Source organism: Centrocercus urophasianus, unplaced genomic scaffold (genome assembly GCF_019232065.1).
Source record: "Centrocercus urophasianus isolate 14NV4802_14NV808 unplaced genomic scaffold, USGS_Curo_1.0 seq_58, whole genome shotgun sequence".
Classification (NCBI taxonomy): domain Eukaryota; kingdom Metazoa; phylum Chordata; class Aves; order Galliformes; family Phasianidae; genus Centrocercus; species Centrocercus urophasianus.
In genome coordinates, this window is record NW_024885177.1 from 210,226 (window position 1) to 223,504 (window position 13,279).

Sequence of the window (13,279 nt, forward strand, 5' to 3'; positions counted from 1 at the left end):
TGTTGATGGACAAAGGGAAGGCAACTTTGTCATCTACCTGGACTTGTACAAGGCCTCTGACATAGTCCACATCACATTCTTATCTCTAAATTGCAGAAATATGGATTTGAAGGGTAGACTGCTAGGAGGATAAAGAGTTGGTTGGACAATCACAGCCAGAGAGGGCTGTGGTCCATTGGCCTATGTCCAAGTGGAGGTGGTGACAAGTGGTGTCCCCTCAGGGGCTCATCTTGGGACCGGTACTCTTGCAGTCTCATGTTGCAGTGTGTGATAATGCACTAATTGGAACCTATGTCCGTGTAGTTTAAGTGGCTTAGGCAGAAGGTGGATCTTGCTGCTCATGTTTTGTGCCCTCTGTTTGAAATTTTGACCTTAACTGGAGGCAGTATTGGAGCAGCACTGCCCCTTGTTGGGTGCATCATCTGTCACAGGGACTAGACTAGAAGGCCCCTTGAAAGACATTTCCCAGTGACAAGCAATTGGATAAGTAGAGTGTCTGTTTTGTCTCAGGGAAAATGAAGGGTAAAGCTGGACAAGGAGAAGAAACCCCCGGCAAGTCGGTCAGGAGCTTTGTTTAAATACTGCAGCCACACGGTTACTTTTGTTTGGAGGTTCTAAAAACTTGGGATACAGGCAAACAAGCTTTGGTTTTGATTTCATTTTACATTTTGCTGAGCAAAAAGGCTGCTTTATCTTTGACTTAAAGTAATCATCAACTTCTATGAAAAATAAAGCATCTCGTAGGTTAAAACTCCAGGAAAAGAGCATCAGACAAAAGAGTCCTCCAGCCAACCCCAATCACTGGATTAATCCTTTCAGATCCATGGAAGAAAAGAATTCCAGCCATTTTGCTTTAGTTTTGGCCTAACTACAACTCAACTCTAAAATGTCCAACAGAACTTTTGTTTGATTAGGGTGTGGGCTTTTTTATTTCCTGTGTTAAATATTGGTGAAACAGTGGGAAATAATAGCTATATTCAATCACAAACTGCATTTCATTTCATGATTCTGTTACTGAAAGCTTGATTTCTGCATTTGTATTTGGCTGTAATGCACTGCAGTGCTTTGCTTTTTTTTTAATAAAACATGGTATAACAGCATTTTAGCAAAAAGTTGAAATTGAAATAATTCACAAATATGCTTGTTTTTATACGTATGGACTAAATTCTTTCTGATATGGTTATGTAGTGTGTAACACCACTTTATTTTAGCAGTGATGGAAATTCTTACTGTCAAATCTCTTTGGGAAATACTACAAGATCAGATTTAAATGCCAAAATTGGAATTTTTAGGAATTACAGTTTAGCAACTTAGCTTTCGTGCTGCTTCTGCTTTTTAAAAGGGTCAGTAAAAACACAGACTAGTGGAGGCTGATGATGCATTTTACTGAAAGAAAATATGCTCCACAAAGAGCAAAGGAGAAGACAGATACATGATTGACACTGTGATCAAGATCAGATCATCAAGGAAAAAAGGCTTCTTCATGGGTACACAGATCTGTGTATTTTCTTCAAAATTTCACCAGGAGAAATTGCAGTAAATGATTCTCATATTTCTGAACATATTTCTGATACATGAGGGTTCATCCTCTGAGAAGTTTGACCCTACAAGAAAAGAAAAAAGCCGATTAAATTTGAATTGAGGAAACAGAAGAACAATGTAGGTGACATTTTTCTATCATTATGTTCTACCACCAGAAATGCTGAACTCAGCAAAATCCCAATTTAAAAACCGAGTTGTAGATGTATGCTACAAGCCACTGCTGGTGCAATTGTCTTAGACAAAAGTCTTATTAGTGCTTATTTTGGTATGCAAAATGCTAGTTACCATTATACTCACCAGGAGATGGGAAAGCAAAGTAAGTGGGAACTCCTCTGCACAGTCTTTGAATGCGTGCTCCATATGGGTACAGGTTCAGCAGTCTGTCGTTTGAGATCACGTAACGATGCTCTATGGGTGGAAGGAACTCAGGGGAGGTAGCTCCCTAGTGTCAAAGACATAACACCAGAATACAGCATTTAGGAAAATAAAATAAAATTAGAGTTTTCATAATACAGAAGGGTTTTTTCAACTTCTATTTATTTAACTTGATGCAGCTTTTGAGGTATTTAGAGCAACTCAACCCTGCTAAGAAACTTCACTTTAGAAAACTTTTCTCATTTACGTTGATAGAGAATAATAGTCATAGAGCCATTGAGGTTGTAGAAGTCCTCCAAGATCATCTAGTCCAACCATCCACCCATCCCTACCATGCTCATAGAATCATAGAATCATAAAGGTTGGATAGGACCTCTAAGATCATAAAATTCAATTGTCTGCCCTCCCCACAGTGCCATTCCCCAAGACTGATAATTCCCAGCTGGTTAACTTTCTCAGCACTTTCATTCACCAGCATACCTCAAATCCATTAAATCCTGTGTCAGCTTTGCTAATGATGCAGGTGTTTCTTCCCAGTACCTTGGTTGCGATGAAACCCTATTAAAATAAACATTTAAAAGAAAGACTATTAAAAAACAACAAAGACAAAAGCAAAAACAAACGGCAACAAAAACAACAACAACAACAACAACAACAAAAAACCCGCACTTCAAAGGCTTTATATAGTACAATTAATCATAGGGAAGGAAAATGTTTGTCAATTATATTGCCTAGGAAAATGATGGTGGCTAATGATGGACTTTGACACAAGTAAAATAAACTGCCTTGACTGGTAATGCCACGTGTATGTGGTGTTATATTATCTAGGCCATATGAAATTCAGGACATCAGAAATTATAGAATATTTAAATAAGAGGATTTTTAAAGCACCATCTCTAAAGCCTCATGATCTTGCTGAAGCTTAGGTGCTTCTTAAAAACATTTTTTTTCCAGTGCTAATCTAAGCACCAATTTGGATTTTGCAGCAGTGTGAGAAGAAGCAGGTTTGCAGCTTTACATGGTCTTTGCTGAACTCACTGAACAAATGTGCAACTTGGTTACTTGGTTGGTTGTCCCCACAGATTGTCTTGGACTGCTTGCTCTTACATCAACCATCCTACACCTTAATCAAGAGGAGACCAACCAAGTAACAGCAGTGTCTACTCATTATCAGCTTGCACTGTGACCCTTTCTGGTAGAAGCCAAATCGCTGCTTGAGCCATAGGGGCAGCCACTTACAGTCTTGGCATCCCAGACAGTTTTCCAGTTATTAGGGTACATAGATGACCTGATGGCAAACCCACGGTTGACAATATGAGGGCGTGAGTGGGGTGGAATTCCAACTCGAGGTGGATGGTGTCGATTTCCATGGTGGATTAGATAGTGTGGATTTTCGCCAAGGCGTGCATGGCGTGGACCTTCATTACGGGCTGGCTCGTGTGGACCTTCAGCACGGGGTGGACCTTCGCCACGGAGTGGAAGGTGTGGATTTTCGCCAAGGGATGGACGGGGTGGACCTTCATTACGGGATGGAAGGTTTGGACCTTCACCCTCAGCCCTCCTGTGGTTCTGGTTTTGGAAACAAATTAAAGATAGTGAGGATTTAGGTTAGGAGATTCCCAGAGGTGTTTCATGTTCTTGTTCTGGTAACCATACTTTGGAAAATAATTACTCTCAAAGGCCAGAATAAAAAGGAGATAAATTCCAGCCTCGGCACTGCAAAGGACATAGTACTTCTGCATCAAACTTTACATTCAGACTTCAGTAAGACCCGTTTTCCATGTATATCTACTGGCATCCTCTCTGTGAAGGCAGGCAGGCTTTAACATAACTGCTCCAACTCTTCCTCCCTCTCCCCCTTTACAGAGTATCAGACCAGGTGGAAAAGTTGGGTATAAAACATTTAAACACTGGGTGATTTCCTTTAAAGTTAAAAGCTAGACTTGATATTGTGATTGCAATTTGGAAGAAAAAAAAAGTAGGAAAGATGAAATAGTTCCTTATTGCTCTTCCTTTTCACCAGAGGAATTTGCAACAATTTACCATATTTCACTGTATTCACTGCTACCATACTATGTTCATAAATACTTAACAGTATTTATGCTAATCTGAAAGTCAGAATTTGTTGCTGATTTTATATCTAGCAATTGATATTTTCTCCTGATACATCTACCACCTATATATGTTCTCCAGTGTAAAAAAAGGTAGTTTCATGCTAAATGTCCGATTTCAGAACACCGCTTCATTTTCACAAATATATTTTTCACAACTAAACCCATTAGTTCTTATGGCAGTGGTGCATCTTTGCACTGTACTTACCTCCTCAGCAAGGTTTGGAGCCAGGAGAACTCCAAAGAGAGCAAGCACAATCTGAAATGAACAATAACATATGCTCATCTTGCGTCAAGTTATTTTCTGTCTTAAAATAAGCTTTACTTCTTGCTTAGCTTCATGCTCAGCATTTTTTTGGAGTTTATCTGATGAGTACATGCAGTTACATCAAATAATCAATTCATATAAATTGCTCTTAACCTTAGAATTGTATTTTGTGCAGGTAAAAAAGCTCATCTAAACACTGTTTTTTTAAAAATATTTCCAGCCCCGATTCTGTGCCCTCTTGGAAAAAGCTGGACTGAAGTATTTCTTTTTAAGAGTGAACTTTTCAATGAGCTTCTTGATTTTCAGAGCAAGCATCCATGTCTACCATTGCAAAGGGTTGGAATATGAGCGTGCAGCACAGCTGTGTCCTTGGAACACAGCAGAAATGGGACTTGAAAGTCCTCATGACAGATCTCATGCATCCAAATACAAAGCTGAAGAGGGTAGGCAGTGTATTTCTGCACAAAAGCACATTGCTACCCCTCTCTGAAATTATGTTGTTGCGATGATCGTATGCTTCATGTTCAGATTTCCTTAGAGTCAAAAGTCCTGCTGTATATTTTTATGTAAGATTCAATACTAAATACTTCTGTAACAATAACCATTGTGGACAATTGTTCTCTTGGAGACAAATCCTCAAATACTGAACCCATCAAAAATTTCGCTGACTTCAAAGGCAAATTTTTAATAGTTAGATCCAAGTGTGACTCAGAGTATTTAACATTTGGGAAATTATCCTGCAGCAGTTTCAGACCGCTATGAATACCGCTGCCCTTCTCTCATGCATGCACTTGAGTCCCCCACATCTCACGGTTCTTCTCTTATGCTCTTGACAGACAGCTGTAAATTAACTTCAGATAGCTCAGGAAGACCATTGACTTGTCAGTGAGACAGTATTGCCCTTCCTAGATTTTACGTGTGCATCTCACCCTTGAAACAGAGCACTTGTTTGGCTAAGCTTATGGAATGAGGTCACTGCCAAAAATGAAATTTCACCCACGAAGTTGCAACCCATTTGGCCTTTTTGCTCTGTAAACCCTACATAATTCAGTGATAGTCCTATAGGTGCCAAGAAAGACTCAAAATAATTTAAAAACTCTCCAACATTAGCAGTTTTATGAGAAAGTGATATATGTACTTACAGCGAACTTCATTTTGATGGTAGATGAGGCAGGTTCTGCTGGTAATTGATGTGTACTCTTACTTCTTATAGAGTAATATCCCAAAGTAAAATGGGTTTACCTTCTTGGCAGGTGTCCTCTGTTCACAGAATCATGACGAGTTTCCTGTGGAAGCAGTCTGATAAGAGTAGGCTTTGATACAAACCTAATCGAACTCATTACATATTGAAAGATTAAAGAAATCTTGTAATGGTAAGATGAAAGAATTCAACAGTAACTTCTAAAAGAAGAAAAAAAATCAGAACCAGAAAATGGATGCCTAATAAAATCTGTAGTTGTTCTTTGTGTGATGAAGAACTCAGCCTAATTTTTTTATTCATAGCTCATTACATTTTAAAAATAGCAATATTACCATTTCTGTTGATGTAAAAACTGTTAATTCATGTCCCCAGGAATGACAGACCTGGATCTATATAATGGAAGTTATTGAGTCCTTTTGCTTGCCTTCTGTCCTGAATCCTTTAGTGCTGTTTTGTCCTTAGGATCTGCTTTCTATCCTTGAGACCTGGCCTCTGCATGTTCAGCTCTGCACAAAAGTACTAATTACTATTTACAAAAATACTGATTACAAAACAAAAGTTTATTCAAGAAAGGGACCCTATACTTGAAATTGTAAAAGATGAGTAAGGCAGGAGCTATAACAACAGGCATTTATATAAATTGTTATGTAGAAAGTTGATTTCTTATGTTCATCTGAATTTGGTAATTATATATGGAGCCATAGGAGAAATGTATTAGCCTTGTTTGCTGCAAAAACTTTCAAAATGTTTGCATAATATTTTCGTTGGCCCATGAAGAAGTCCGATTCTTCTTTCCCAAGAATGATCTCCATTGCTGTGTAATGTACAGAGATACTTAGAATAGAATAATTTGAGTTGGAATGGACGTTTAAAGGTCATCTACAAGGTCATCATCCCTACATACTCCAGAATAATTTGGATTTGTTTCTTAGCTCTGCCCATTAAAGAAGAAGCAGTTTAAAAGGTACTCATTTAAATACTTGAAAAGCATTTCTTCTTTAACAGCAGCTCTATCAGTACATCAGTCCTGCACCTTGCAGAAGTTGGTATGGGTTGGCACACTCTGTTTCCTTTGCATTTCTGGAATGGCACGGTGGGAATTCTGATCTGAACTAATGTCTCTGAAACAAATTGTCCAATGCTGTCAGTTGCTGAACGAGAGTAATTGAAAAGGTCAGGAAATCTGACTGTAATTAAGAAGATGAGGCTTAATTCTCATTTGTAACAGTGACGGCTCCATTTTATTAGTAATGGATGTCTTGTTGGACTGCAGCACTGTGGGTGAAAGAACTGCTTTTCCCTCAATTTTGCACCCACTTTGCAATTTGCATGAGGTGTGCAGTACGTTGAATGAAAGTACATTGAAATATAATGAAATACATTACTAAGCACAAGGATTTCCTTCTTCCAGTTGATCTGCGGATGCAGAATGGAGACCTGCATGTTCTTAGACTCAAAGATCCAAACTATACAGGAGTTTATTTTGAATGTCGTGAAATCCTCTCACAGTCTCTGGAAATTTAATTTTTGACTTGTTCCCAAGAAACGCATTGAGAAGCTGAACTCTGTAATGCTTGTCCCCATGGTGTCATTACTAATGAGCTGGAACAAATGGTTTGGTCATTTGTTCTAACAATCATGGCCAATTTGGCCATTATCATGATGCATCACACTTGGAAGCCTGAATCTCCAAATCTTCCATCAACTTTCAATTACTGAAGTACTTTGCGTGGCAAACACACAATTAGAGCATTTCACATTAAGAATCACTGATGGAACTAACTACAGTATTAGAATCCAGGAATAAGGGCAGGGAGGGGATGCAATTACAGTATGAGATCTTGTTCTTTTTCCAACACAAGTTTTGTATATCTCTTTGCCTGATTTTAAAGCTCTGATCAAAGCATTCTCTGCTTCTGTAATACGTTCTTTTACCACTGTGCAGCAAGCTCCCAAGGCTGAGGAATGTTTAACCCTAGACTTATGCTTTCATGTGTAGGGTTTTTTTTTCATACCTTATAGTATAGAAAGAATAAAAACTACAGAAATTTTTGGTGGATTAACCCTATAAGCTTGTTTTTTTAACTGCTGAATTTGACAAATTCTGCTTGCCCCATCCATAGACAACATGGATTTTGATCCCATGTTTGGTGTGCCCAGCTGAATGCAAACACACGCACAGAGAACTTTGTTGCTCTTTGAGGCGTTGCTTCATTCTTTACTTTCCTCCCACTACCTACTCACTCCCTGATAAAGCAAATATTTATCAAAAGAACATGAATAAAAGCATTAGTCACCAAGAAAGTTTGTTTTGATAGCATTATTCCCACATTAACTTGATTAAATTTCTCTCCCTTGTATGTTGAAATTCCTGTTTGGTTATCAGACGTGAACTGAAGTTATACAAGTATTCTTTTCATACGATAGTCAAGGTTTGCTTGTTTAAATGATTTTTACTGGATGGTGGTGTCAAATAGTGTATCAAATTCCTCATGTAATTTTCATCACATAGACTAAGGCTAACTTAAGAATATCTTACTGAGGTAAATTAGAATGTATTTTAAAATACTTGGCCTTATGAAATGAGCTGAGAAATAAGTTTTTTTGCAACAATATACATTTCTGTGCTGTAGGAATACGTTCCTTTTTCTGAATAAGCTTCTCTGTGCTGATAGGACCGATCTGACTGCAAGCGTAACAGCTGAGTGTCTAGAATCATTAAGAATCATAGAATCATTAAGGTCAGAAAAGACTTCTAAGATCATCTAGCTATCACAACCGTGCATGTGGGGAAAAGTTTGAAAGTCTTCATTTAGATCAAAATTATCTGAAACAAGACTGCATTGAGAGTGGATACCATTGTAAAATTTTGGGGTCGGGGAAGAGTTCTGCAAGAGAATGCAAGACAATGGCCTCAAGTTGCTCCAGGGGAGGTTCAGGTTGGATATTAGGAAAAGCTTCTTCAAAAGAGTAGGTAGGCACTGGCACAGTCTGCCCAGGGAGGTGCTGGAGTCACCATCCCCGGAGGCGCTGAAGAACAAGGTGGAGATGTGGCACTGAGGGACGTGGTTTAGTGGCCAGTATTGGTGGTAGGTGGATGGTTGGAGTAAATGATCTTAGAGGTCTTTTCCAACCATAATGATTCTATGATTCTATGATAATTTCAGATACATTACTGGGAGATTTATGGATTTCAAGTTACTGACACGAGCCAACTAGAAGTGTGTTCTCTCTTGCAATAAGATTAATTAGTTAAATGCTTTTTAGAAAGTAAGCTTTTATTTTTGGCCTCACCTGAGAGGATCAGCAAAATTCAATCCTTTCAACATATGGTGGAAATAATGAGAACACAGCCACTGTTGTATGTCTCCTTCACTAAATACTGCTGATTAATCTACTCTCGTGTGGCTTAGGAAAGCAGAAGCTCATGCTTCAATGCCATGGCAGTTTCTCGAAAGAAATTAATATATAAAGACATAATGAATACTGGAAATTTAATTTAACATTAGTTTTAAACCTATTAAAGGTTTTCATTTGGGCTTGTTCATGAATCCTGCTGTGAAAGGTTGTAATCTTGCAAACAACCATTTGAAAAGAAGGGGCAGGGCCAGCTTTCAACAGGAGGGCAACATCAATCTAATCTAATTTAAACTAATCTAACCATGCTTGTCACAACTTCATGTGTGTTTGTATTTATGTTCTGATATATTGCTTAGCAGCACAGATTTGTTACACTGGAGATAACACTGTCCATGTAGAGTTGCGTGGTGTAAAGCAAATGCATGCAATTTACTTTTATATTGAGTCTTACTTGTAGGCCTGGATGACCTCTTTCACCTTCTCTTCAGTTGATTAATGACTGTTCAATATCTTCACTAATGATCTGAATGATGGGTAGAGTGTACCCTCAGGAAGTTTGCAGATGATGCAGAACTGAGAAAGTGGCAGATTCACTGGAAGTTTATTCTGTTGTCAAAGGGACCTGGACAAGTTGGAGAAATGGTCTAATGGGAACTTCATGAAGTTCACCAAAGGGAAATACAACATTCTACACCTGTCGTGAAGGAATTTAGCAGCCCTTAAGTCCTCCAGGTGGGAAGCAGGTCTGGAGAAAAAGCCTTGGGAATCCTAGTGGACACCAAGTTGACCATGAGCTAGCCATGTGGCCTTGCCACTAAGAAGGCTAGCAGCATTCCTGGGTGCATCAGTCAAAGTATTGCCAACAATTTAAAGGAGGTAGTCTTTTTCCCCTGTTCAATCCAAGTGAAGGTGAGCCTGGGATACTGGGTCCAGTTCTAGGCTTCACAGTACAGGAGAGACCTGGATGTACTGAAGGGATTCCAGTGTAGGGCCACAAAGATGCTGAAGGGCCTGGAGTACCTCTTCTATGAAATAGCTGTCAGTGTTTAGCTGAGAAACTTTAAGGCTTAACAGACATTTCAACAAATTATGTAAATACTTAAATGGAGGATACAAAGAAGACAGACTGAGGCTCCTTCCAGTGGTGCTCAGTGCTAAGACAAGAGACAAATGGCACAACCTGGAAGACAAGAGGTTCCATCTAAGTATCAGAAAGCACCTCTGTGCTGTGTGGATCACAGAGAGCTGGCATAGGCTACCTAGAGATGTGTGCTGGAGTCTCCTCATTGGAGATCTTCAAAGCCAACTGGATGTGGTCCTGGAAACCAGCTCTGGTGACCCTGCTGGAGCAAGTGGATAAGAGCAGATGGCCTGCAAAGGTCCTTTCCAATCTCAACCATTCTGTGATTCTGTAACTAAGATGACAGCAATTTGTTGGCTTTCGGTCTGGATTCTCATTTTGTGAGAAGGGAATAGGACTCAATTACAACATTTGAGTTATGTGTGATTGGTAGAGGTGTGTGCACTGAACGATGTGGAGTTATAGGACAGGAGGCAATGACCTTTAGTTGTGCCAGGGGAAGGTTCAGGTTGCATATTGGGAAAAGTTTCCTCTCAGAAAGAGTGGTCGGGCACTGGAACAGATTGCCCAGGAAGGTGGTGGATTCACCATCCTTGGAGGTGTTCAAGAAAAGATTAGATGTGGTACTGAGTGACATGGTGTAGAGCAGTCACAGGCATGACTTGACAGTTGGACTAGATGGTCTTCCAACCTTAATGATGCCATGATTCTATGAAATGAGGAGGCCAGGCAAGGTCATAATCACATAAGAATACTCATGGAGGTGTCCCATGGTCATTGACTTTTGATATAAGATACAGTTGTAGTTTTAAAGGAGGAATCTCCATTCTGCTTCTCTTGTGGCCATATGTGAACACATTCTCTGAAGTCTCATGTGACTCCTTTTTGCATTGAGGAGAAAATCAGTAAACCAGATTGTGCCTGTGCAGCAAAATTGTTACTTCCAACAATGTCACTATTTTCAATGCATCTGATAGATATCATGGTGTCTGATCAAAAATTAGCATTACTTTTTGTTAGAAAAGATCATGCACATACTAGATGGAAGAAATGGCAGAAAAGCTGGTCTGTTCAGTAGCTGACACGTAAGCATGAGTGGTGCTGGAATTTTTTTCTATGATTTCTCTGAAGACTATCAGGCTTTTAGGAGTTGTTTTTCAGAAGACAAAATGCATATTGTATGAATGAATAGCAGAGTTGTTCCTGATGTCCTTTTGTTCTAGAAAATATCCTGTTAAATATTAAAAAAAAATGAAATAGAAGGAGTGGAAATTCCACTAAAGCTTAAACCAGTAAACAGTAGCTATTTGGGGAGTGATTAATCACACAAAAGCTGATGTATTGACTGCTTTTAACATATCAAGATCTGGTTATCTATGCCAGCCCAAAATTTCAGATACCAGATACTCTGGCATGTAGATATGGACTTGTTGTGGTCAATGAACAATTCTGTCAAGTGTTACCCACACCTACTGGATGATATAAAAGTTGAAGGTCTCTGGAGTTTTCTTGAGTTCCTATCCTCCACAGCCTCTTGTTGAAAGAAAAATGAAGGCATTTGTAAGTATACACATTTTTATTCAATTTATATTATAGTATGTTCATTTTAAAATTAAAATATAGAAAAGAAGATGTTCTGAGTAGTGGTGCAGTACTGGGACTCTCAGGATCTATGTATTTGGGGTTTTTTTTTGGTTGTTCATTGGGAAATCTCCCCGAAGTCAGTAAGAACATTATTTCAGTGGAGGATGTAGAATCTGATCACAGTTCAAAACAAGGATTTAGTAATGATTAAATAATTCCAATTGTGGAGACAAATTAAGAAGTAACCTGCCATGTGACTTTGAAAGATGCAAATAATGCCACTGTTGTTCTGCATTTTGACTATTGGAAGCAAAAAAAGCTAATATCAGTAATATTACAATGCAGAACTGTGATTGCTTTCAACTAGCACACGTTTGGAGAGGGTAGTATTTCAAAGTGACAGCATAGCTGCTCACCTCAGTTTATGAGCCGAATTTTTTGTCTCGCCTTGTTCACTCATATGGCACTGCTCAGTGTTTCTGTTGAGCGAAATGCTCATTCCTCTTGTTACAGGCTGCAATTTTCATTTTGCTGGGAGTCTTCTGGACTCAAACTTCTGCATTGGAGGTAAGTAAACTGGAAAGCCTACTGGTGCATGTACTTTAAAATGCATAAGATTGATGGGAAGGGAGGAATATAATAGGAAGAATGGAAGAAACTAAAATAATGCCTATTGCCAAGCACAGAATAAGTAGCTTTAATCAAAGATGACAAGAGGCGAAAAGACAAAGAGGCAGTTCTGCACAGCTGTATAGTAGCAAGAAATATAGGCAACATAGGTCCCCTTGGCTCAGCCTGAAGTTGAAAGACTCTTGCAGCCTTCTCTGCTGCCATGTACAACAACGTAGTATAAATATAATAATAAATATAACATAATTCTCCTTGGGCTGTGGCATGGGTCTGTCCCCTCCCCTCTCACCATGACTCAACCACTACCACAATTAGTCCTCACCTCAAGTGCCTCCTGAGATTCCTAGAGAGTTAGAGGGTTTCACATTTATATGAAGCAATCATTATTATTGGCATATATTCTCGGTTTATGCTGTGTCTTTAAAAGTGCAAACCAGATGAACAATGGTTTTATGCTTTTTGCCAAAGAGTTATCTCCTGCCGGGACCTAACAATGAATATGTCACTGGGTCTATGACCATTGACAACAAGAAGAACTATGCTGATGTCAGTGTCCGATCTGGCATGTACTCCTCTGACACCATTTTTGACTACCAGCACGTAAGTAAATCTAAGAATCTACCTAGAATCTAACAATCTCTATGAAGATGTTTGTAAATTCAGATAAGTTGTATTGGTGCTTTCATTGTGAATTGACCTGAAATGCAGTTTCTTTGAAGATTCCCCTCTCTTCTCCTCTTACGTAATTTCTTTTTCACACATATGATGATGCATTTTTATGAGACTTGTGATGACATGGTGGTCATTTGTGAAAGTGCGAAGGCTGTCACTGACCTCAGTGCAAGAGAGTCAAGAAATGGCTGCCATCACTTGTATATTGCAAATGGAGCAGGAATCCATGGGAACAGAGCACTCAACTCTTACAGACAGACGTTGAATTCTCTTTTATTCCCCATAGGTGAAAATGCAAAGAAGTCATTCTACAGTAGTCATTGTAACCACCTTATGTTTCTTCTAGATGGCCCTATAGAGGAGAAAGAATCAACAAGCATTAGTGGTAGCCATTTTTAGTGAATTACTTTTTATTTTATTTTATTTTATTTTATTTTATTTTATTTTATTTTATT

At 38.9% G+C, this 13,279-nt stretch overlaps 2 protein-coding genes across 2 annotated transcripts in view; one reads left to right on the forward strand and one right to left on the reverse strand.

The window, feature by feature from the left end:
• Positions 1-1,382: 1,382 nt before the first annotated feature.
• LOC122169797 lies at positions 1,383-5,488 on the reverse strand. Its single transcript, XM_042836214.1, has 6 exons — positions 5,439-5,488; positions 4,237-4,287; positions 3,157-3,486; positions 2,398-2,475; positions 1,840-1,984; positions 1,383-1,604 (listed from the first exon to the last, which is right to left on the reverse strand). Exons 1-6 carry the CDS (start codon positions 5,448-5,450, stop codon positions 1,519-1,521), a joined length of 702 nt encoding a protein of 233 aa, XP_042692148.1. The 5' UTR covers positions 5,451-5,488; the 3' UTR covers positions 1,383-1,518.
• Positions 5,489-11,475: 5,987 nt separating this feature from the next.
• Positions 11,476-13,279, forward strand: part of GKN2 (gastrokine 2) — a 3,496-nt gene continuing 1,692 nt past the window's right edge. Inside the window, exons 1-3 of the mRNA XM_042836201.1 lie at positions 11,476-11,498; positions 12,036-12,089; positions 12,621-12,752. Coding sequence (XP_042692135.1) covers positions 11,487-11,498; positions 12,036-12,089; positions 12,621-12,752 — 198 coding nt within the window. The 5' untranslated portion in view covers positions 11,476-11,486. The remainder of the gene's footprint in view (positions 11,499-12,035; positions 12,090-12,620; positions 12,753-13,279) is intronic.

Bases quoted from the DNA above. Each gene is read 5' to 3' on its own strand.
- LOC122169797 (XM_042836214.1), bottom strand. The intron at 3,487-4,236 runs GTAAGTACAGTG...TTCCAAAACCAG, and splicing joins CTCCAAACCTTGCTGAGGAG to AACCACAGGAGGGCTGAGGG. The intron at 2,476-3,156 runs GTAAGTGGCTGC...TTATTTTAATAG, and splicing joins CTGTCTGGGATGCCAAGACT to GGTTTCATCGCAACCAAGGT.